This window comes from Heliconius melpomene, chromosome 21 (assembly GCF_056956725.1).
Source record: "Heliconius melpomene rosina isolate 202511_hmr_F chromosome 21, ASM5695672v1, whole genome shotgun sequence".
NCBI lineage: Eukaryota > Metazoa > Arthropoda > Insecta > Lepidoptera > Nymphalidae > Heliconius > Heliconius melpomene.
In genome coordinates this window covers 10,242,577-10,267,054 of record NC_140409.1, presented here as the reverse complement: position 1 = coordinate 10,267,054, position 24,478 = coordinate 10,242,577, and the positions used below count along the sequence as shown (strand labels likewise).

At 30.9% G+C, this 24,478-nt stretch overlaps 1 protein-coding gene and 1 long non-coding RNA gene across 2 annotated transcripts in view; one reads left to right on the top strand and one right to left on the bottom strand.

Annotated features, from left to right (window-relative positions):
- The window catches only part of Sugb (Sugar baby transporter), a 31,299-nt gene extending 9,911 nt beyond the window's left edge, over positions 1-21,388 (bottom strand). Inside the window, exons 1-8 of the mRNA XM_085206032.1 lie at positions 21,232-21,388; positions 20,462-20,543; positions 4,264-4,402; positions 2,478-2,694; positions 2,025-2,196; positions 1,427-1,644; positions 743-944; positions 76-173 (exon numbers count right to left, since the gene is read on the bottom strand). Of these exons, the coding sequence (XP_085062158.1) occupies positions 76-173; positions 743-944; positions 1,427-1,644; positions 2,025-2,196; positions 2,478-2,694; positions 4,264-4,402; positions 20,462-20,519 (1,104 nt within the window). The 5' untranslated portion in view covers positions 20,520-20,543; positions 21,232-21,388. The remainder of the gene's footprint in view (positions 1-75; positions 174-742; positions 945-1,426; positions 1,645-2,024; positions 2,197-2,477; positions 2,695-4,263; positions 4,403-20,461; positions 20,544-21,231) is intronic.
- Positions 21,389-22,489: 1,101 nt separating this feature from the next.
- Positions 22,490-23,693, top strand: LOC146527224 (uncharacterized). The gene is made up of 2 exons (XR_014879287.1): positions 22,490-22,995; positions 23,566-23,693. It is a non-coding gene; the product is annotated as an uncharacterized LOC146527224 (long non-coding RNA).
- The last annotated feature ends 785 nt before the right edge of the window (positions 23,694-24,478 follow it).

Sequence of the window (24,478 nt, the reverse complement as noted above, 5' to 3'; positions counted from 1 at the left end):
AAAAAAAATAAGAGTAGCTAGAAACTTTTGCACGCTTTCGCGTGTAATATATAATATCTAGTTGTATGTACTTACCAGCTGATTTTCGCAATTAATGTCGCAGGCAGATTTAAATTCGTTAGGCCAAAGCTCGTAGTAGGCCTTGGGACCGCAATACGGGTAGTGTATAGAACCTGCCGATTAATATTTTACTTAAATAAAATACTTTCAATAATTGCAATTAACACAAAATTGTATGATGTCAGAAAACTTTTTAATGATCGGAATAAAATTACGATTATGTATACGATTCACATAATTGTCATACAATTTTTATACTTGAAATCAAAAAATGACGAGCTGAGGTTTTTTTTAACTTCCCCGATTGGAGATGGAACCCTTAACCAATAACGATAGCGTTACAGCCACACGCTCGTACCTCTGCGCCATGACGGCCTCTAAATTTTAAATAAGTGTTTACCAAGATATTAAAAATCAAATAAATTTCTATTCTTTCTGAAGTCTGATACGACTTGGAATGGTCTTTACAGCGTAGCTCACCCCTGGAGAAATAAAAATAATTTCTCTTGTGCTTTAAAATATATACGATAGCAAATTAATAATTTAACTAGCGAATACGAGTTCAAGTTACATATGTTTTGAGACTGTTTATCAACTGCTTTGCTTTCTTTCGTCTTGCTTTACAATATATTTTTGTTTAAATATTTTTAAAGAGGTTTAATTAACTTCAGATCCGTCTTACCGTCTACCGTCTTAATGTAGTCCATCTCAATGTAAATACAATTATCATCCACCATCATTTTCGACAATAATAATGAGGTATCGAATGATAACTGGTCCGGCAAAGCTTCTGGGTTTCTCGTATGGCAACTCGACGCTACCCCAGCATTCCAACTTTCACATAATTCCATCAAAACAAAGGGTGAACTTATGTTGCAATAAACCTTCAATCAAAATTAAATTGGTATCTTGTTGAATTTAACGTTAAGCATGTTCTATGTATTATATTATCTAAATAACATATAAAGTATACTAAAGAATTATTTTTATTTTTATTTAGCTAAATATTTTAGGACCAAAAATAAATACATAACAATAATAAATTTAAGTACTATTGAAAAAAAAACCATTACATTCATAATTGTTTACGTAGCTACTATCCATCACTAATGAAAAGTAATTAAGTCTGAAAACGGTTGGAATGTGCAAGCTGAATATAAAATTATTAACATTCCTACAATCGTACAGAAGGGCACTTCAATTTTTTCCCGAATGCCTTTCCTGCAAATTTTTATATTTTATGATGGGATACATATTTTAGTATTTGTAAATAATTGAAAATTTTAAACAATTGAATATATCTATTGGTAGGCAAATTGTATTATTAGAAAAAAAAAAATTATAATATAAATTAAATTAAACAAACCTCGCAAGCGCCCAAATTGTGTTTTTCCATAACATTGTCAATAGCGATTTCATCGTAATTGCAAAGTCTAAAATCAATTTTCCCATCTATGCAAGTCATATTAACTATATTTTTATCGATTAAGGCCGTTAAAGATAGGTCGTAGCAGTCAAGACTGCAGAGCTCGTTCATAATAATATGAGGCTTGGCGCTACGGCAGCGAGATTCATACATTAGACCTGGATTAAATATATTAGATTTTAATAATCATGGCTTTACTATTCTCGTACTCGTAAGCGATGTAGAATTAATGCCCTAACAAAAATCTGAGAATCGACGCGATATATTACACATTGATGAATTAATTTCTTCTTCAACAAAGCGTTCATGTTTGAACAGATGAATTCAAATTACTAATAACTATAATTCAGGTACTTTAGTTCAAGCAAACAAGATATTTAAAGTTAAGTTGATATGAGGCCAGACAACACTCAACACGCAATGCCTTTAGAATTCGGCGGAAAGTGGGCAGCGGAGGGTTTCAACACTAGGCTTCCTCTGCCTACCGTGCTACATGCGGGATTCAGCGTGATGCTAAAAAATACAGTCTTTTACTCACCGTCCAGTTTTACAGTATGTGTAGAGATCGAGAGACAGTCGCTAGTGTTAGTAACGTTATTTATCATGGCTGTATAGCGCATAGTTTTTACCATTCTATAGCAATACAGCGGCATGTGCCATCTCTCACAGACGGTCTGCCACATACTCTGTGACGTCATGTTACAGTTCATCTAAAAAACGTGTAATACATGTAACAATTAAAAGTTCTAGTGTAATAAAATAAAAATCTAGGCTTTCAATATCATCACTTTGCATACGTAGGGTTTATTATATTGTAAAAAAATATATAACTTGCCTAACTCATTCGCAGAAGCAATAATTATAAAGATAATAAAAACGTTGATATTTCGCTTTTGTAGTAAATATAGTAAATATATTATATTAATCTAAATTCTTTGATTATATATTTCAAATAAGCCTATGTGAATAACAGATAAAAAAAACGACTAACCTTGCATAGAGTATTATTAATTTTTGATATTTCTGATATTTTGCACTGGTCAATATCGCCAGACTCTGGGTAGCATGTTTTAATAGCCGATGCTGTATCGCCGCAATCCATTTCTATATGAGATTCCGGTACTTCTCGGGGTATAAAATAAATAGCAGAAAAACTTATGATGGTGATGATTTGAAAAATTATAAATATAGTCTTCTGTGATTTGTATCTGAAATTATGATGAACTTAAAACTCTGTTTTCATATTTTTAATCAGTTTATTTTATTAGTTACAGATTCGGCTGGACATGGTTATTAGGCAGGAAATAGAGAAGTTAATATAAAATTATAATTTATTAAAAGTAGCTAGGGTCACAAGAGAAAGTCGACAAGCAAAGAAGTAGTTTGTATCAAAATTGAGATCGCCTTTTTTATTTTTATGTTTTATTTCTGTAATATTTTTAAGTGACATTTATCAATCAATAAATTAAAAGATGACTTGACCGGTTTCATGCTCAGTATTGAATTTACAAACAGCACCCCTTTCAATTTTCGACTAAATATTTCGAAAATAGTAAGCAAACAATATAGCGATTCTTCTCGAGAGCTACGTGATTGAGAATAATTTCAATATTTTCATATAAATATCGTTATAAATATGTTTAATAAAATCCTAATCGCTCCACACTCCACTTATTATTCTTATATATATATATATATATATATATATATTTATTGTAAAGATAGGTTGTCCGAATCATTTATCTTAACAAAGTAATCAGTATTGCAATATAATTTAATAGTGCGCAAGTGACTTATCTATGTTATCTAAATCTTCTTCAAAGTCAGTTCAAGTTATAACCTTTCTATTACAAGACAAATGTCTTATAAATATGGAAGAATAATAATATTCATAGTTTATTTTAGTTATCGTATTTAATCTCCGAACAATTAAATATAGTTGACATAAATTTCGATTCCGCAAAAATTCCGAGTTAAAACATAGATTATTTATTGCTCCACAAATCTCTATCATTCGGAAGTTGCAAGCATTACGTGGCTGCGTGAGAATGTGTCAAATTACATTGAAGGAACCTAAATCTCGGTCTACTTTATAATAATAGAATCTGGAGCTCTCGAACCCCCTCTATCTTTCAGTGTTAGTCGCGTAATAATCGGCTCAGCTGGTCCGAAGTTTAGCCCGAATAAACAGAAAGACAGTTATATTAAAATTGTTTATTTGTGTTTTGGTATCATGTAAATAATGTTATATCAATGCTGTTAAATTTAATGAATCGTAATTTAAATAATTTTGGATTCTTTTCTGTCTTATTTAATAGAAAAGATTTAATTTTTATTATCTAGGTAAGGGGTAGGTGCGCGCTCACGGCAAATACTTTAGTGAAAATTCCATAAAAATAGGTTTAGCTGTTCCGAGCTAGTGCTCCTGGGAACAGCTAAACCTATTTTTTTCACGGGCAAACAAAAAGAGACAGATGCAAATTTTTAAATTGTTGATTTGCGTTTGATTATCGTTGACGTAATGCTATATAAGAGCGCCATCAAAAAATAAACATATTATTTTTTTACAAAATCTAATGTAGTATTCCAAAAATTCTGAAAAAATATATAAAGAAAAATGACAAAAACATTACAATGATGTTAAAAATATCCTTAGAATGCAGTGCAGTTTTACCATGCTTATCCGGCTAGAGTCTAGTCTAGCAACATTTTCGTTGTAATGTTAAGAAATAAGAAAATATTTTTTTAGATATGATAGATAAAAATATTGTACTTACTTATCAGCAATCACACCGAATAATGGTTTTGCAATTAGCCCAAATATAGGCAAAATAGTATAAATTAGTCCAACGGTCGCCGATGAAAATCCAAGTTGCCTTGCGTAAGTAGTTAAATAGGGTACCAACGGCGCAGTACCTAAAACAAAAAAAACTAGGGGTAATTTTTTTTTTAATTAACTTAAAACTAGTTATAATACTAACTAATATGAACTGAGGTTAAAATTAGTTATAAATAATATTTAATTTATTTAGTTGTAGATATGTATTCATACAACCTTTGACGATTAGTTGATAGTTAAGAAGGCGTCATTACAATGGAATAAAGGGGAAACGAGCGATGTTGCCAGTCTCTACATACATATTATGTATACTAGCTAGGGCTTCCAATCCTGCAGCCAGAATTCAATCTCCGTATTGCGGGACTGGGAATTTTCAATCCCGCGGGATCCCGCGTATAGAAAATTATATTATTAATATAACACAAATATATCAATTACTTTCTACATAAATAGTATATATAGTAATCACGGTAAACAAATATTGATAAAAAATCATATTTGAACTTAATATATCAAAATTTGGTTAAACTACGTTAAAATCTTGTTGGTAATGAAAAGTTAACTTGTTGAGAGTACATTTTGGTTAATGAATGTTGGTACGTATACCCAACAATGAAAACAAAATTTACAATTTAATACCAGCCGTTCAATTGATATGAGCAATTGAGCATGTCAAGCAATCGTGATGACAAAAATATGTTTATGATTATCAATTTATTTTGTTATATGTTTAAAAAGAAATATTAATGTGGTGTCGTGGGACACCAGGTGGGAACGAAGTTCCTTCGGTTAATGTAGAATCGACACAAATTGCAAAAAAAGTCGTGCTCAATTTTATGTAGGTTTTCTTTATTTTTCTCTTAAATTTTGCTGATTAGTTTTTATTTAAGTACAAGAAAGTATTTAGGAAATTCAGTATTTTAGTAAATAATAAATTACTTAAAATAAAAAAAAACATCGTAATTCAAATTATTAACTAAAATAACAAAATATGTCTCTTTATTTTTGTTTGACAACATAAAATTACATAGAAATAGAATAGAAAAATAGAAATAAAAACAATTTTAACTCTCATCCCTTCTCTTTCTATTACCACTCCACCCCAAAAGAAAGAGGGAGAAAGAGAAAGGTATTATACACTACTCGTCTGTGTATGCGACTGTTGCGCCTGCGCACGTCTCATTTAACGGTTTTATTCCACGCATTTTTCTTACGGTTTTAATATCACATTTTTTTCAGTTCGGTCACGCAGCGAAATCCCTATTCCTTCCAAGCCTGCCGTAAGGAACTTCGTTCCAATAAAACAGATACTTAATAAATAAATATATAATAAGAGCTTCCATTGCAAGTATATAATACAAGAGGGTACTGTGCAGGGCAGAGCAGTAAGAGCCGCGAGTACCACTACCATTAACCCCCACCAATATATCTACGTATACTTATAACAAGGAAAAAGGATTTTTGAAAGATAAGTTCTTACAAGGAACAGAAATATTCGTAATTTATATATGTCATCGCAATTAATCAAGATTAAGTGATAGTGAATATCAGTTAAACTTTCGTTTCCAAGGTTTGGTCCCTTTTATTTACTTCATATTATATAATACTAGCGGACGCGCGCAGCTTTGCTTACGTACTTAGGGTTAATTCTAATAACCCATGAAACATGTGTTCAATGAAATATTTTTAAGAGTCTAAATTTCAAATTTTATAAAATTCAGTGGCGATAAAGATTTTTCCATACAAACTTTTAACCCCTTATTTGCACTCTTATGGGGAGAATTCTAGAAAACGATGAAACACGTGTTCAATTAAATACTTTTAAAAATCTAAATTTCAAATTTTATAAAAATCGGTGCCGATTTAAATTTTTTTCCATACAAACTTTGAACCCCTATTTCACCCCTTTAGGGTTAAAATTTTTCAAAATCCCTTCTTAGTGGATGTCCAGATTACGAAAGTAAACATCTGTCCAAGTTCCAGCTGTGCGTGCGTCTTTACTTAGTCAGTGAAGACAAGTCCTTTTATATATATAGATAATTCTTAATAATTACTCTTATTCTCTCTATCTTCTTATATATATGTAGTTTGTGTTTTTATTGTGCTAATTAACTACAAAAACAAATTGCATATAAATAAAGACAAATTCTAAAAGAATGTATTGGAAACTTCCAATAAATAGGTCCACATGTGTACGCCTGAATGTCCTCAAAGGATACGAAATTAAAGCAAAAATAAACAATTCAGTGCAGGGTTGATAGTGTAATTGTAATTAACTGGCACTGAAATGTATCGTATAAACAACATCCTGTGACTATGATTGCATTGGTATATTAATAAATTTAAAATGTTCTTTTTTACCAAATTCAGTCAATAACGTCAATATAAATAAATTATATATTGAGTAATTAAATTCTGGGTCTTTGACGGCTAAGGTTGTGCACCTAAATTAGATTGACATATCTGTGAATGATGAAAATTTATTTACCCGAGGCCCAGGAATTACCCTAAAGGTCACCTTTAGATTAACTCTTTGGCCTTCCATGGCCTTCAAACGAAGGAAAAAAAATGGAAATTATATTTGTAGTTCAATTTCGTATGAAATGAGTGCACACTTATACATACTTGTCAATTTTAATAAGTAAAATTTCCGTTGACTTACAATCATTATTATTTTTACGCATTACAGATACATATATCACCAAAAAACAGAAGATATACGAACTAAAACAGAAAACAGGGATATCAAGGCAAAACAGTCAATCTAGTGTTACAGCAGTAGGGTTTGTAACACAGGTGGTGGAATTGAACGCCACTCTTTGCCTCATTACCAGAGCGAAGAAGATGATAATATCCAATGTCTCAGTACCTCCAACGGGAATCGAAGCCACAACTTTACGTAAGCTTGTGCCCCTGCACCACGACAGACCTCAAATAGATGTTACTTGGTAATAACGTTTTTATTCTTTTCGTGGTACTCTCTATATTATTAGGTAGTATTTTTAAGACATTTCAATCAGTAACAAAAATAATTCCACTCAAAAGCAAAATGAAAATAAATCGATTGCAACACCCGCTTCGTTTGAGTGCATAACGAAGTTCTCTCTATACCGTCAGTATAGAGAGAACATCGTTTTGCGAGAGCTTTTCATGAAAAATGAAGTAATCATCATACCAGCAAAATATAACATAAATACCTACCCTGCCTTCCGGCGACATACGACAATCACCAGATGGAACCAAGTCTATATCCTTCGTAACCTTCAAGCTTCCTTCATATAAACTTTTATTTAAATTAGTTTTTACTGACGTTGGTTTTCTTCTCACAATATTATTATTCAAAGAAAGATTAAAAATATTTTTCCAGAGTTAGTAATGTAACTGATTTTAAAGAAATAATCGTACTGAGATAGAAAAAAGGTATTTATTGGTAAAGGTAGGTTATTGTAAATGAATGTATTGATTCTAAACTAATTATTTGTGTAAATGATTTTAATTAACGCTTATAATATTCGTCATACTATTAGTTCTGTCACCTTACTCAATATCGTTTAACATTAATTAATTAATCTAAGTAGTTTTTTATTATATCACTGATCTGAAATCTGAGTAGCGACATGATCCGAGAGAAATTTTAGTTAATAAAGTTAATTTTTAGTTAATAGAAGGTCTAATGAGATAATCCACTTAACCCTAGATAACTAAACATTCACCCGTTCGACGACGCAATTTTGGACGTAAGTCAAGTGCACCTGCACCACTTACGCGTGTAACGCGTACAAATAAGCAAATTACAAATTTTTGTATAACCTACCTAATTTAGGCACCAAATAAAAATATGGACGGTTCGATTTGTAAAATACAATACACCAAAAAAATACACCAAACTTCTTGAGACAGGAGATGGAGCCGGAAGGTGGCCAAAAGGACTTTTGAACTAAGAAATAAGAGTCTGGACTCGTTTGATTTGTCTTGGCGAGTGCTCTAATGCTAATTGATATCTAGAGTCTGAAGGTGGAGCCCCGAGATGACTAGGGGATTTCTGAACTAAGGAAGAAAGAGGTCGTGTTGGGCTTATTTAATTTGTCTTGGTGAGAAGATTAAATTTAATAAAAGAATACATATAATTGAATTTAAAAATTATAGAATAATAAATAAATAAATACATCATACACAGATTTAATTAAATCAGAAATCAATTTTACATCGCCGCATTATGCATAAAGCTTCACGACAGCCTGAAGCGTCGTTTAATTATGAACAAAATTAATATTATTTTACACAATAATGTGTATGTACCGATCGTCTATGACGTTCCATTTATAGTGCTCATTGTTAGCAAGGATCAAAGCTCCATTATCCAAAAAGCCATCTAACTGATACCTAGAGGCGATGATGGCGCAGCGGTACAGGGGTGTGACTATAACGCGACGGTTGTGGGTTCGATCCCCACTCGAGGAAGTGACATATTTATTTACGTTTGTATTTCCATTTCTTCGCTCTGGTGTCGAGGCAAAGCACGGCGGCAAAGACTTGTGCCACTCAATACAAAATGCCTCCAGGAACGGAGTGCCTGAACACTAGGTTCCTTCTGTCTACCCTGCAGTATGCGGGATATAATGTGAAGCTGAACTGATACTAGGAAAAAAGTTTGTGTCAGTCAACAACAGATACTCCTAAGGACATTATTCTCAGAGGAGATAATAAAGTTAATGTTGTTCAAAAGTTATAGATTGATCTCTCACAGCCTTGGTGGTGTCGAATAACACTAATTAGAAAGGGTAACTATGTATGTGACATATCAATTTTAAAATGCAGCAGACATTTTGACGTTTTCTACGTCAAAGGTTAGCCTGTATATTGTAGTATTAAAATGAATACTAAAATATCTAGTGAAAAGGACAAACCTCTGAATTCAACTATTTTTTTTATTTACGTGACGTACCCTGAAATGTAGGAAGAAGAAACTAAATTTGAAAATGTTTAAAAGGCACTTACGTTTTATTAAAGGTGTAAAAAATAGTAGTTAAGAAAACATGTTAAATATCTAATATCTTAGATATACCTATATGTGTTAAACATGTTAAATTTTAATAAGTCACATTAGAGACGATCATGCAAAATTTTAAGAACATATTATTTGGGTTAGACTAATGTGATGCGGGAGAAATTAAGAAAATTCAACTAATTAAATCGCCCACGAACGTATTTACAGGTCCATGTAATTATGAAAGACACTGAAATATAGACAACTTGATAAACCTATAAGCTATAAACCTATAAATACTGGCGTCAAATCTGTTTATAGTGGCTTATAGCTACTAAGATAATAATTGATATAATCTGCTATCAAGATATCGTGTGTAGAATATAATACGACGGTACTCGAAGGTAGCAATCAATAGAATTAATAAGCAAATTAACACACTAACATCGCGGTTTAGCTACCATTGCACGAGATATGTGCAGCTTAAAATTTCTAGCATACAAAATTATTTACTTAATCAATATTCTATACTAATATAATAAAGCGGAAGAGTTTGTTTGTTTAAACGCTAAGATCTCTTAAACTACTTGTTTGATTAACTTTTTTGTTTTGAATGAAAGCTACAATCCTCAGGAGTGCTAAAAGCTATATAACATAATAATTTAATTTATTTTATTTTACCTTAAATAATTTATTAAAAGGTAAAATAAATTATTAATTTAAATAATTTATTTTACCTTAAATAATTAAATAACAATAATAAGGAACGCCATAGTATTACTTCAACCGCGTGCGCTGCAGAAATAGTTAAATATAATGTAAGTACAATGTTCAACAAAAACATTCTGTGTCATTAGTACTAAAATAATGTCCGCGATGCCTTATATCTCTCTATATTTTATAAATAAGTAACAAAGAGGCATTTTGTGACAAAAAAATAACTGAAAATTACAAGGTGATATTTCACCGTTATTTATTTGACAAATAGCGAAAGTTATTCCATCTTCAAGAAAATTTTATGAAGTTAATTTTTGGCTTATATAGTATGTAATTTGGACGTATACTTTTCGAGAAAATTTAGAATTAAAATAATGCAACGTTCTGTTTACTCGAGTCCCGCAGGGGGCACCCTTGCCGCCCATAACATCCTCTCAAGCCACGCAGGAAGAATGCAGCATAATAAAAGATTTCTAGGTGGTATGCGGGCGAAACCGCGTGTGGGCCGCTAGTAGTATTATATTACAGACAGTCTCCTCTACTCGTAATATTGCACAAGCCAAGTTAATTGTTAAACAAAGACATTAATGTCTTACCTGCAGCTTCTATTATTGTATTTACTGAAGTTAATAAGCTAATGTGATAGAAACATATGCTGACGTAAAGCAAATATACCTGCCCCAAAAATTAATTCAATTGTTTGAATAAAATTCACAGAAGTAATTATTCTACAAAAGTAGGCACTATTAATCAATTATTATTACTTTACTCTTTATGGTTAATTGAATTTCACGTCGACGCACGTATTGTTTGTTACTGAAATGGACCTGGACTTTTATCTTAATTCCCGGATTTTTGCATTGAAAGTGTGGACTCTTCCATCCATTTTCCGTATCAATTTGGCGTGGTCGACGTGCAGTACGTCGAAATATTGAATTTTTCAGCCATTTCCGTTCACTCCAATGAAACATCACATTATTGCATTTGAAAATAGCAAACAAACTTCTGCTTATATATCAGAAAAGTTTACTCGTATAGTTGGTTGTTAGAATCTCAACTTATTATTTATTCATAGAATAGATAGAATTTCCGGCTCAAAAGCGTGTAATATGCAATTGTATGATTAGCTATATCTTGTTTCAAAAACGTGCACAATGCACGTATACAATTTAATTATGTACTAACTAAAATTTAACTAATATCGTGGATGAGGCTTTAAGATACAAGCAGAAACTTTGCTACGTTTAAAATTCATTTATATTTCGAACTGAATTTTTCACAGTATTCGTTTGCGATTTAAACACTAAAATGTTCCTTTTTTCAGAACTATGCTTTGAATTAGTTATTATTTGACGTTGCCGTTCTTTTCGCTTATATTTAGTTTAATCATGTATGTTATACATGATTAAACTAAATATAAGCGCAAAGCCTAAGCAATATAAACTTTAAGCAATTAATACTTAAATGACATGTTTTATTTGCCTTTGAAAAGGCAGAGGGAATGTGAGAACCTAGTGTTAAGACACTTTGTTCCCATTAAGCCACTTCCGGTGTTCACTTTCCGTTGAATAATAGAGAAATTGCGTGTTGAGAGGTAGAACTCCACGCCGCGCTTTGCCTCGTCACCAGAGCGAAGAAATCGAAATATAAGGGTAAATAAATATTTCACTTCCTCAAGTGGGAATCGAACCCACAACCGGCGCGTTACAGTCACACCGTTGTGCCGCTGCGCCATGATCGCCTCTATCTCTATCATATTTTATAATCAAAAATAATAAACGGAAGCCTATCAAATATGCTTTTGTGGATGCACAGCGTGCCCACACGACCGGAGCCAGTCATACAAATAAAAAGAACAACAAAAAAAGAACACCGAAATCAGAGAACACGATGTTCGACGTACGTCAAAAGCGAATTGGATGGATTGGTAAACGATACGAATAATTTTAAACCTATATAATACTTTTCAAAACAAATGTTAGTATTGATTCTATTTTGTTCAAATGAATGAAACGTGTCCAGTTAGTTGGTTATGAAAGTATACAATTTTTCATCATTTTTTTTTCACCCGTTGTAGGGTATTCCTTTTTCCTGCGAGGCGGCGATTGGACGTCGAATAATGTTTCAATAAATTAGTCTAGATCAATATATATAAATAAAAGTATATCAATATATCGAAACTCCGGTAGCAGTAACGTTAGAGCGATATGAAAGGAAAATTGGATATATCAACGAATCAGGAAGGAATGTTATGGCACAAAGGCATCCTTAGGGATCCCGTCTTACCTGGGGGAAGGTTTATCCCACATGATAAGGGTGACCATAGTCTAACTAACTAACACATGGTACCTTACCGTACCTGTTCCATACCGGGGGTAGGTTTCATCCTACACGAAGGCAATTTTACCTGAGCATTAGCGCCGTCTAACATGAAAGTTTATTTAAGGATCTGTCTTACAGAGAGGTAGCTAAAACCTACCCAAAGGTTACTTTGCCTCTAGCGTTGTTTAGACGAAGGTAATCTGAGATACCTATGTTATGCAGGAGATATATGGCCGAAAGAAAACTCGTTGTACTGTCTAACTCAAAGGGTATTCTTAATATTTTTAATATCTTAATTTAGGGTAAAAAGATGTATTTAATACTAGATATCTAATTTAGATGCGGCAAATGTAAAAATATATATAAAATTTCGAGATATATCTGCAGTAAGTACATAAAGCACTGCCAATAATAGAAAAATCTAACTATTTAATACCTATCCCTAGTTCGCTATAAACCACGCAATGCCTTTAAGAAGCCAGATAGAATAAAAAGTTAAGTTAAAAGCTAAGTTAAAAGTTAAAATCATAGCGTATTATATAACTTGCACTAAATATAAATTATTTTTAATCTTTAAAACACACCATGTTAAAACTTAATTAAAATTGTCATAATATAATTATGTTAATCAATTTCCAAATGTAAACTGACAGCATCCCGATATAATGAGAGTAAACTCTGATTATGTCAAATAATTTTATTCTATAAATTAATTATCATTAAATGTACTTAATCTGGAATTGATTGCTTATTCCAGAGGTAACCAATACTTACAATTTATCTAAAAGTAACACAAAGGTAAACGTAACATCATGAAATGTCACCGTATTTAATACAAAACGAAAAAGAATATACAAATAGAATATTTCTCGGGAAGCTTCACACATACAAATGTATGTGAATTTTGTAAAATATTTAATAACATATTTCGTTTGTTCAAAAAGGTAATACGAAATTGATTTAAAAGCTTTGAGCTTTACGCGGAATCTGCACGCTCTATTACTGACATGGTCATTGAAAATATTCCCAGAAACTTTTCATATGCAAATAGCTTATAAATTTATTTGAAAATCAAAAGTTGCAAATGTTCTATGCCTGTGATAAAATTTAATATAATATGAATATAACTTTGTGCATGGTTTATGAATATTAGTATGACCCGCCAGAGTATCCGTCGTCTCTATAAATAGTGGTTGGACGGTTGGATCTTCTTATTTATTTTTTCCCTAGCCTGCATCCCATTGTTGGGCAAAGGCCTCTCTCCACTTCTTCCATTCTGGTCTATTTTGCGCTATTGAGCACCAGTCAGGTTTATAATGGTCCAGCTCGTCTCGCCATCTCGTTTTGGTCTGCCGATTCTCTTTTTAGATAAAAGATTTCGCCCAAGACTCTTCAGGCAAGCGGCAGACGTGTCCGGCCCAGTCCCATTTCAGCATAGCGACTTTCATGCCCACGTCAGCGATTTTTGTGCGAGAGCGCAGTTGGGTGTTTTGGATTTTATCCATTAATTTGACACCATTTTCATTTCCATTTTTCTTATTATGTTTATTAATTTAAAGAAAAAAATCTCGCTGCGTTTCATTAGAGGTAATGTCTGAGACCTGGACCTGAACCTCTAACCAGAAGTTAGGTCTGAGGCATTAAATTTTACTGAACTGGTGGTAAATTTTTTGACGTCCAACAAATTAAATATGTAACTTCTTATTTTGAATAACATTATTTGACTTTGACTTTGTTGATTATTTATAAGTCTATCTGTTTATTGTACAACAGCGTTAATTGTGAGTAAGGTTTATTTTTTGAGTTAATTTTCAAAATTGAATCTGATGTTAATTTTAGTTTAACACAACCCATTACAATTTTAAAAGCTGAGTTTTGTAGAAACCCTATTTTACCTAAGTTAATTTCTTATTACTAATTTTATTGTCTCGTCAGAATATATCATTCAAAAAATTTGCTTCACGATGTATCCCGCACACAGCAGTCTAGGCAGAGGGAACATAGTGTTAATAAACTTCGTTTCCCACTTTCCGTCGAAATACTGGAAGCATTGCGTGATGAGTGGCGGAACTCATTTAAGATAAATTTTTAGTTTTTTAGTCGTTTTTTTTCAAGTGCATTTAGTTATTTACACGATACTAAAACTTAAAATATTACAAAACTTTTGTCTGTCTATCTTTCCGCTTGTCCAGGCTAGTCTCGGTGACAGCTGGACCACTTTTTATGGGACTTTAAGGAAACCGCGTTCGCTGTACGCCCGTAGATATGAAATAAACATAAATATTTTCTATAAAATATCTGAATTTTTACAAAAATTTTTTTTGCAAAATAAATTCCAAAAAGATTAGAACTACGATTTCTTAAGTGTAAACAGTGTAGATAACCATACTAAAATAATCAACTATTTTGTCCCTACATATACGAAGATGACATTAATTATTTGTATAGTTGAAGCGGACGAAGCCGCGGGCCGCCATTTGTGTCATAATAAAATATTAAATTATTACTAGACTTCGGAAGGATGTGGAGGTGTGAGATATTACTGGATCGATAGACAGGATATCGCAGTTCTATTATAAATGAATTCCCTGAAGAACATATTAAGTTCTTCATAAGCCTTACATAGGGGATAGGCTTCCTGCAATTATTGTGTATTTATTTCCCTTGAACAATACAAAAGTATTTTCCAATAAATGAATCTAATTATATTTACAAATTTAATAAAACTACGTGTATTACAAATTCAAAATATGGAACGTATAGATTGAGATAATATTTTAATACTTTCACCTTACGTACCATTTTTGAACTTTTAGAGATTTCCCACATTACATTAAGCAGGCATAAGTAGCTTATTGACCAGTAATGCAATTTCTCGATATTATAAAGACAGCGTGTTATTTTTAGTTATTTTAGTATAACTGCGTCGTGAAAAAATATTTGAAATATCAATACACTCGAGAGACTCAAATTATTATGGTATATCATTATAAAAACAAGGTAGTACGTTAAGAAAGGTGGTCATTAAAACGAATGCTCGCTCCGAAATTAGAAAATGCACACTAGCAATACGTTATCTAAATAGATGATAGAAACAATTTCATATACGAGTATAGCAATTTAGAGGATCTCTCTTGTTAAATAACCAGAATATAATCCTTTGAATTGCTACATATGAAATTGCTTCTTTTCCAAAACATAAAGCCATTTTTCAATATCCAAGGGCCTTTTGTTTCATGAAATAGGTACTACCGCCATATTTGAACGAGTCAAATGCGACCGTGAGAGATTAAAGATTACCTGATGGTGTTTCAAAAAAAAATGGAATCGTAAGCAATGTATTGAAATAAAATTGTTTCTATTTTCCGTTTCTGATACTACTGGCTTTTTTCAACATCCCTTACAAGACAAGACATTCTATTCTCCACTTCGTACGTTTGCTACGTTCTGTGTTTTATCAGAGCAAGGTAATCACTTCAATTGACTCCCCTAAGTGTAATCGCTTTCAAATTAAGATGTTGTCCCATAGCCCCATGATGGCCACATACTGTAACTTCGTATATCAATGATATAGTAGAGTGAATTCTCTACTATATCATTTATGTAATAAAATATTATAAACCATGCTATACGTTATAAATGTATATAAATAACAAGTTATAACTATTTCTCGTAAATAAGTAAGAAGCAATTTATAAACTCGGAGCAAGCTTTTCAAATACATGTTTTTTTTCTCTAGTTTTTTAAAATGATATTATTTTAAAATAATAAAATAAATCAGCTTCACGCTGCATCCCACACGCAGCAGGGTAGGCAGAACCTCTGGTAACTCGCTAATTTATAAATGACATCGTCAAGAAATGAATAATTAAAAATAAATTTAATATAAACTATAAAACCTAACGTTTTATATTTTTTGGATTTCCGTTTAATAAAATATTATCGTCGTGGCGCAGCGGCACAATGGTGTGACTGTAACGTGACGGTTGCGGGTTCGATCCCCACTCGGAGAAGTGAAATATTTATTAACGTTTGTATTTCCATTTCTTCGCTCTGGTGTCGAGGCAAAGCGGGGCGTTGAGTTCGGACACTCAACACGCAATGCCTACAAATTTCGGCGGAAAGTGGGGATCGGAGTGTCTTAACACTAGGCTCCCTCTGCCTACTTTGTTGTATGCGGGATACAGAGAAAAGTTGATTGAGTGAAAAATTGATAACTGATTTGATTGATTTAAGTTTAGAATTATTTATATATTTTTATTATTATTATTTACTTTACATTTACTTTGTCATAATGTTTTATAGTAATAATAATTGAATAATAATAAAAAATAATAAACTCACAATGTTATTACGATCTCCATTGTTCTATTTCTCTACAAAGGTTAGATATTGACCTCTACTACTGAGCAAGCAGTTGTTTTCTTCGCTTCATCAAAAAATTAAATTTGCTGTTTTTCTCTATTTCGCTTTTACATCTTCTATTTTTTATTGATAATCTATTACTATCTATTACAGAGATTATCCGTGGGAGTTGAGAACTTGGATAGATTATTTAATCAATTTTATTATCTCTGTATCTAATCGTTTTTCTTACCTTTACTTTTGTGGATGTGTCAAATTTAAATTATTTAAAAGTGATTTCGTGATGTAATAAATAAATAGCAATCAGCTGTTACTTTGGATGATAAGCTCTTTCTCCAGATCATTTTTTTGTTGGTTGGTGATTGTTATGTTTTACATATTAATTCGTGATAGACGAATATATAACATACAGTTTATTTTTTAACCATTTCCTACTTTGTCCCTAGCCTTATTAAATGTTATTTACTAAAAAAGTTTGTCTTTGGACCTCTTAACCAAAGTAATACTTATCTTATTCATTTCAGAAGTCTCACTTCCTGTAAGATATGACGTATACATCTTTATCGATGTATGTACCTCCATAAAAATGCCTTACATGTTATGCCTTGCATTTTTTTGCATCATCACGACTCGATAGAGGCCATTCGTGGCGCAGGGGAACAAAGTGTGACTGCACACGGGTCCAGTTGTGGGTTCGATCCCCACTGGAGGAAATGAAATATTTATTTAAATGTATATTTCTATTTCTTCGCTTTGGTGTCTAGGCAAAACGTGGTTTAGTTCCGCTACTTAGCAGCACGCAGCGCCTTCAGAATTCGACCGAAAGTGGGGAACAGAGTGTCTTATGTGCGGGATACAGCGTGAAGCTGATTTAATTTCATTTTAATCATGACTCGATAGATATTATCGAAATTCACTTCTGTGTGAAACATTTTCAAGTTTATCTTCATCTGATTAGGTCGATATCAATATTTTTTTAATCATTTAGGTACTCAGAACATCTCAACTCACAGATAGATAAGATTTTAAGACATTTGTAAAATTACAGTAAACAATTTCTGACAGTTTGAAAAAAAAGATAGAGTAAGACCACAGGCCACTTGGTCGACAACTGTCGCCAAAGATCTGCCACTCAGGTAGTGCAAGCCAGTGCAAGCCAAGATCTTCTGACTTAGCCGGAATACGAGACAATTTAAAAAAAAGAGGGAAAAGGCTTGGAGGAAGAATAATCTTTGAACAGTTTGCAATAAACAATAATTTCTCATAAATGGTCAAATCCGAAGATTATTTCACTTCTATGAATACCAAATTATTCCATAATAAACAATTTTCCATCATAACAAATCATAATTTTTCTATTCTTCTGTAATTAACAACCATTTACCGATACGGTAAGTTTATACACCCAGTCACTCAATGTATTGCGCTTGTCGTGAAAAAACATTGTGTATTTCTTTGAACAGCAGCACGTCTCCATCATATTTAATTAGTGCTCCGCGCGTATATAAACAACTGTTGCTTTGAATATAATTAAGTAAGTTTTTGTATTTATTACGCTATTGCTATTTTATTGTTTGAATATTTATAGGCACTACCTGATATTCGTGTAAGTATTTAAAAGTATTTTTGTCCTATGTTTTATTTGAGAATTATATTAAAATATACACAAGAGAAATTATTTGTCCGCTTTTGTAATTTATTCCATTATGGTAACATACCTACATGGGAATTACGCATTAATTGTATTCTTATTTTCACTTAATTATTTAAGGAGTTTATATTATTTCAGTCCTAACCTACTTCCAATGAAGTTCAGTATGTATGATAAAATTGTGTCAATTGATGAAAGTATCTACTATGAATATAGTAAGTTTTTTTTAATATGTACGGGTTTGTATCGCTTGTTAAAGAAAATGTATTATTTTATTCTTTAGAATATTTAGTTCTCATCTCAAATTCGAATTAAATTAATTTCTTTTAAAATACTACTTTTATTTTTATTTAAGATGCGTTTATTAACCGAATGTTCGATGTAGAATCCTGCTAACAGATACGAAATTAGTTAAAACATAATCCGTCGTTAAATTATACGAATGAATTATACGAATGCTAACTAAACTAAAAGTAAGTTTATACGTCTAGGTATATTTAAACATCACTTTCAAATATGCTTCATGTAGTTAGTTTCGCCTCTACGTTATTTAAAGTTAGCGATTTACCTATGTATTAAATGTCTAATTTGTTAATGCATCTTCGTTTTCCATTCACGAGGTTCTCACTGAATAGGAAGTTTACATGACATGGCAAACGAGGACTTTTCTATAATAAAGATGTCATTAAAGTCAAATATAATAGTAGAGACGGTTATTTTCACTTAAAAAAACATAATATATTTTTTACATTGATTGGAGATCTATTTTTAGGATAATCCCATGAAGCTGCATTCTATCATGAAGCTGCTTGAATTACTTTCTTAACGGAGATAATTAGCAAGATATTCTTTATCTTTTTTGTTATGATCATAAATATCTAACTAAGCTTTTAATTTATGGAATTAAAAATATATTTTTAAAAAGAACGACTGAAATCCTAATAAACTATAGGGCTTGTTTATTTTCCTTTTAGTTTTATGCAGTCGGGGTTTTTGTTTGTTCAAATATATATATTTTTTTTTTTCACTTTTTTGTTACCTAACAAAAAAGTGAAAAATATAGTATAGTAACCTTACTAAGAACACTTGGAACGATCAAACGAATCTAATCATGCCTCAATTATGTAAATCCGCTCAGCGGTTTTGGAGATATGAGGTAATAAAGAATATTACATACATACATACATACATACAAGATACCCACGAAAAACATAACCCTTCCTTAGCAGTCGGGAAAAATGTTTTAAAATAAATTATATAGGGAAATCTTTAAATACAAATCTGAAAACAAAATTTAACATTGTCTCTATTGTCATGTCAGTTAACATATACACAATATAAGTATTTTTGTTTCAGATGAACCCTTTCGTCTCGCCGCGCCGCCTACTCTACCTTTGCTCTTTGTAATACCACGAAAATGAAAATAATCTTTGGATTTAAATGTTTTATTTTACGTAATTCACGAGGAAATAAGTTTTATCGAATTTAGTTAATTCAAATAATTAATTTTACGTAATTCACTTTTATCGGTTCGATAATTTAGTAACTGAGGCATATTTTTGAACTCTACATTTAGTACACTTCACAAGATTTACTTTTCGGGATCGAAAAATGGCATGATTGAAGCCTTGGGTTATAAAATTTATTGTAAAAATTTATTTTATGTATACGAGTTAAAAATTTTGTAAACATCGCGAAACAAAAACTTTTAAATAATACTAGCAAATAAGAAATAATTAGGTTTCCTCCAAATGGGAATTAAACCCACAATCATCACATGTACCAAGACTGCTCTACGATAGCATCAATTTAAAAAAAGAATTAAAATTATAAGAAGACCAGATAAGGAGTTATAGTAATCTGCCCAGGTATGTTCAATTAATAATTTGAGTTGCATAAGGCCAGCAACATTTGTGTAGCTGCTCTGGTGTCACACAGTCATGTGAGATGGTGATCATTTAACATCATTTGAAGCAACCACCTCGTTGCCTTGGCATTTTTATAGCCATTGTCTCTGCTCTTTCAATAAGTAGAGAGGCAAGAAAATATAAAAATTCTGCAGACACTGACATGCATTATTTTAAAGCCACTTACCTGCATTAAATAGGAAGTAGTGCCCCTTGACGGGTAACAGCTTCTTGTTGATTTTCATATTTCAAATTGCTCTATTCCAGGTCTGAAAAAATCTCATGTTTTAATAGAAGTATACTGAAAATTGAAGTATATCAAATAAAAAGAAATATTTTTTTTTGAAAATAAAATCATGAATGCTGATAAAAAAACGCTTTTTTAATATCCTATTTAAGCAAGCATAAATTCAGTTCTTATCCCTAGTGTACATAATATGTTTTTATTAATGCTATAATTATTTTTAAACAATTTAAAACAATTGATTAAAATAAATTTAACATGAACAAAATTCTTAAATAAAATATAAAATTCTTAAATAAAGTATGAAATATGAAATGGCTACACAGAACATTCAATAAATAAAAATAAATTTAACTTCAGCAGCTAAGCATATTAGAAATTAATTATGAAAATAAAGAAGTCATAGATAGATATTATAGAAAAGAATAAGATGGCCAATATAAAAGTAGTAGCGAGAACTTATTTAAATTCAGAAAAGTAAATCTCGAAAGAGGCAACAAACATGTGGTTTTGACAGCCGAAAACAACAAATGCGCTTTAAAATAAATTCGCCGAAAATAAAAATACTGTCTCTATAATTTATTATAAAAAGTAATTTTCTATATGAAAATTAAATTATAAAAGTTATTCGCATTGAAAATATATTATGAAAACAATACGTAATGCAAAATTTACGTAGTAAAACTTGAAATAATTTATAATTTAAATTTTACCTTGTGGAAGGGGTTCAAACAACTTCTTTCATCAGCTAGTTTTTATTTGGTCACTGAGCAATACTAAAACGAAAAGAATAAAATATTAATATACATAACAAAGTTTTAAAGAATCTTATTTGAAGTTATAAACTTTGGTCAGACTAATGAGTATGTTCCCAACCTGAAAACCTCGGACCAACTGATGTCATATGTCAAAGTGTCTAGTCAAGTGAACTAGTACAGTTTGACAACTTATTTTGGTGCTGCCAGTATTTTCATAAAATCCCTAAAAAAATTATAATCGGATTTGTGCCGTATAAAGCGTATTATAAGTATAACATTGGTTTTGTTATAAAATATATTTATTTTATTTTAAATTGAATAGTTTAAAGGATAGATACGCAAATTAAGAACTATATTTGTATTTTTTGTAGATATTAAAATGGCAGGAAAGTAAATAAAGGTAAAAAGTAAAAATAAGGAACTATATTTATCTATTTTATATTTGAATGTAGGACGATCTCATCAAAGAAAAAACGAAAATGGTGTGAAAATGAAGTTAAGTAGACTCTACTCTAGTCTATCACCAGATATAGACAACTAGACCATCATAGACAACTTTCTATTTTATAGCATTATATTTGCATAAGTTGAGTCTTACAAATCTAGAGGTCGCTTTGGAATTTTATATTTCAATTTACGTCAACAGATTTCGCTGCAAATGGAATACTAACAATAATGTAAATAAATAAATTAATTTATTAATTTTGTATACTTTTAATAGTAATGATATATATTTTTACCACAAATATTTTATTATATAGCTCATAAAAAAAGTGATATATTTTTCGCAATCGGTTCTTTACTGTCTGTGGTAATCACAGAACACATTTACTCAAAGAATGTTCACTTCATACTAAAAAATGGGTGACAAAACGATGCTGCTGCCATCTCTGTGCGTGCCCAGCAAAACTATTTGCGGGAAAATTTGGCTTTAGAATTTTATTCAAAAGCCAGAATTATGACTATTTCAAAATCATTTGGAAGTATTATTATTTAAATTATATAATAATACTTCCAAATGATTTTGAAAGAGTCTGAATAATTTATAGTACAATAATAAAAAATAAATGCAGTAATAAAACTAATAAACATTTTACATTTTCTTTATTGCTTATAAACATTTGTTTTAATTATATTTACACAAATAGTATTTCTGCAAAACAATTAAAATATACTGCTAAAGATTACAACATTGCTACAAGAGGTGGTAATTTTCTCTAACTGACTCTGTGGATGTGGTCTAAAAAATTTGTTATTTTTAAAATACCAAATAATAATTAATTGACAGTCTAATATGGACGAAAATGGAAAATATGTTTTAGGTCATTAACCGATTAAAATCAATCATATTTTAAATGACAGGTCGCATGTGGCAGTTAATTGACAATAACACTGTGTTCAATGATTTTTGCATTTTTATTATACATATTTAATAAATGCCAATATTTATTCAGTTGTGCAATAAATATAGAAATAATAATTTTGGGATACAACTCCCACGGACTTGAAATTATATAACATATACCAGAAGAAAATGAAAGAAATAATGACATTAAGAAAAATTCAAATATATGTATTTATTTAATAAAATAATATTTTCTCGCTTCGCGTACAAAATACTTACATGCAAATATAAAACACCTTATAAGGGTAAAACTTGCTTCACAAATATATATCCAGCAGCAATAGCTGCTGGGAATTTAACAAAAACTGCATCCAGTAAATATTTCTATTTTCTGTCTATTGATGAGCCGTGTTGTGTTACATTCATATAACAATTATTTATATAAAATTTTGTTTGTTTTGTTTCTTATATAAAATTCTATTATAAAAAGAGATTGCTTTGTTTGATATGATTACTTAAGAGATAATTAAGACAAGTATGTGTAATCATGCACATGATTATTATAACATCAAAGCACTCAAATTAGCTTTATGTTGTATCCCGCACACAGTTGGTAAACAGAGGGAACCTAGTGTTAAGACACTCTGTTCCCCATTTTCTGATGAATCTGGGCTAAGTGGCAGAACTCAATGCCGTGTTTTGCCTTCACACCAGAGTGAAGAAATGAAAATATAAATTGAATTAAATATTTCATTTCCCAGAGTCACAAACCACAACCAGTTGCATTACAGTTACACACTGTTGCTACAATTTCCTCACCATTATTATAAGTTTATTTTAAAAAAATCAATGCCATAACACAAACTTGTATTAAATTAACCGATTCATTACATTTTAAGTTTATTGTTACTATTTACAATAAAAATATATATGTAAAATTGCAGGCAGAAACTGATGATACTCCCCCTTGAGAGGAAACCCCAGTTCAGTGAAATCATTAGAAGTGAGGAACAGGCAGTTGTGATTAATGTATATATAAAATATGTGATATAAAATAAAATATTTTAACATATTTATATTTCTTTTAATATACCTACTAATATTTTATTACCTGTTTACACTTTTGATAAATTATAATTGCAATTGACAATTAAATATTAACAACAATATATTTTGTTTGTATGAAAATCAATTCATTGTTTATTTTTGAACAATTATAATTAACCCTTATCTTCGCAAAAATTTTTTTTTTAAGAAAAGCAAAAAAATGTTTACTGGTAAATGTAGCTTCTTTGGGCTATAAAAAACATAAAAAAAAATAATTATAAAATCATAATATGTAAATTTCGGAAAAACGCTATTTATATTATATACATTGCTACACGTACGGAGATTATCGCATTTTTAAGAATGTATATTATACTATACATTGCGATGCTTAGGAAGAGTGGAAATGTTATGGAAGCTTTTAAGATATACTAAAAGATTATTGTAAATAACATGATTTTAAATAAAAACAACTATATTGGTGAAGTAAAAATGTTTAATTAAAAAATCTTTCTCAAACTTTTCAAATTTTTTTGTTACAAAATAATAATTCAGAGATCCTATTGCTTGCGGTGGTACTCCAAAACAATTTCGATTCTTCACTCACTAGAGGTGAACCTTACATTTAATGTTGATGGTACGTGCCTGGCCAGCAGTACAGCTTTGCAGTACTTGCACATTTGATATCCGGTTATTTGCGGCCAATGGTAATAATATTTGTCGTCGTTGTTTGTGTATAGAATAACATACTAATTCACATAGCGACAACAACATATATATAAAAATGTGTAACAACATACATTCATAAAA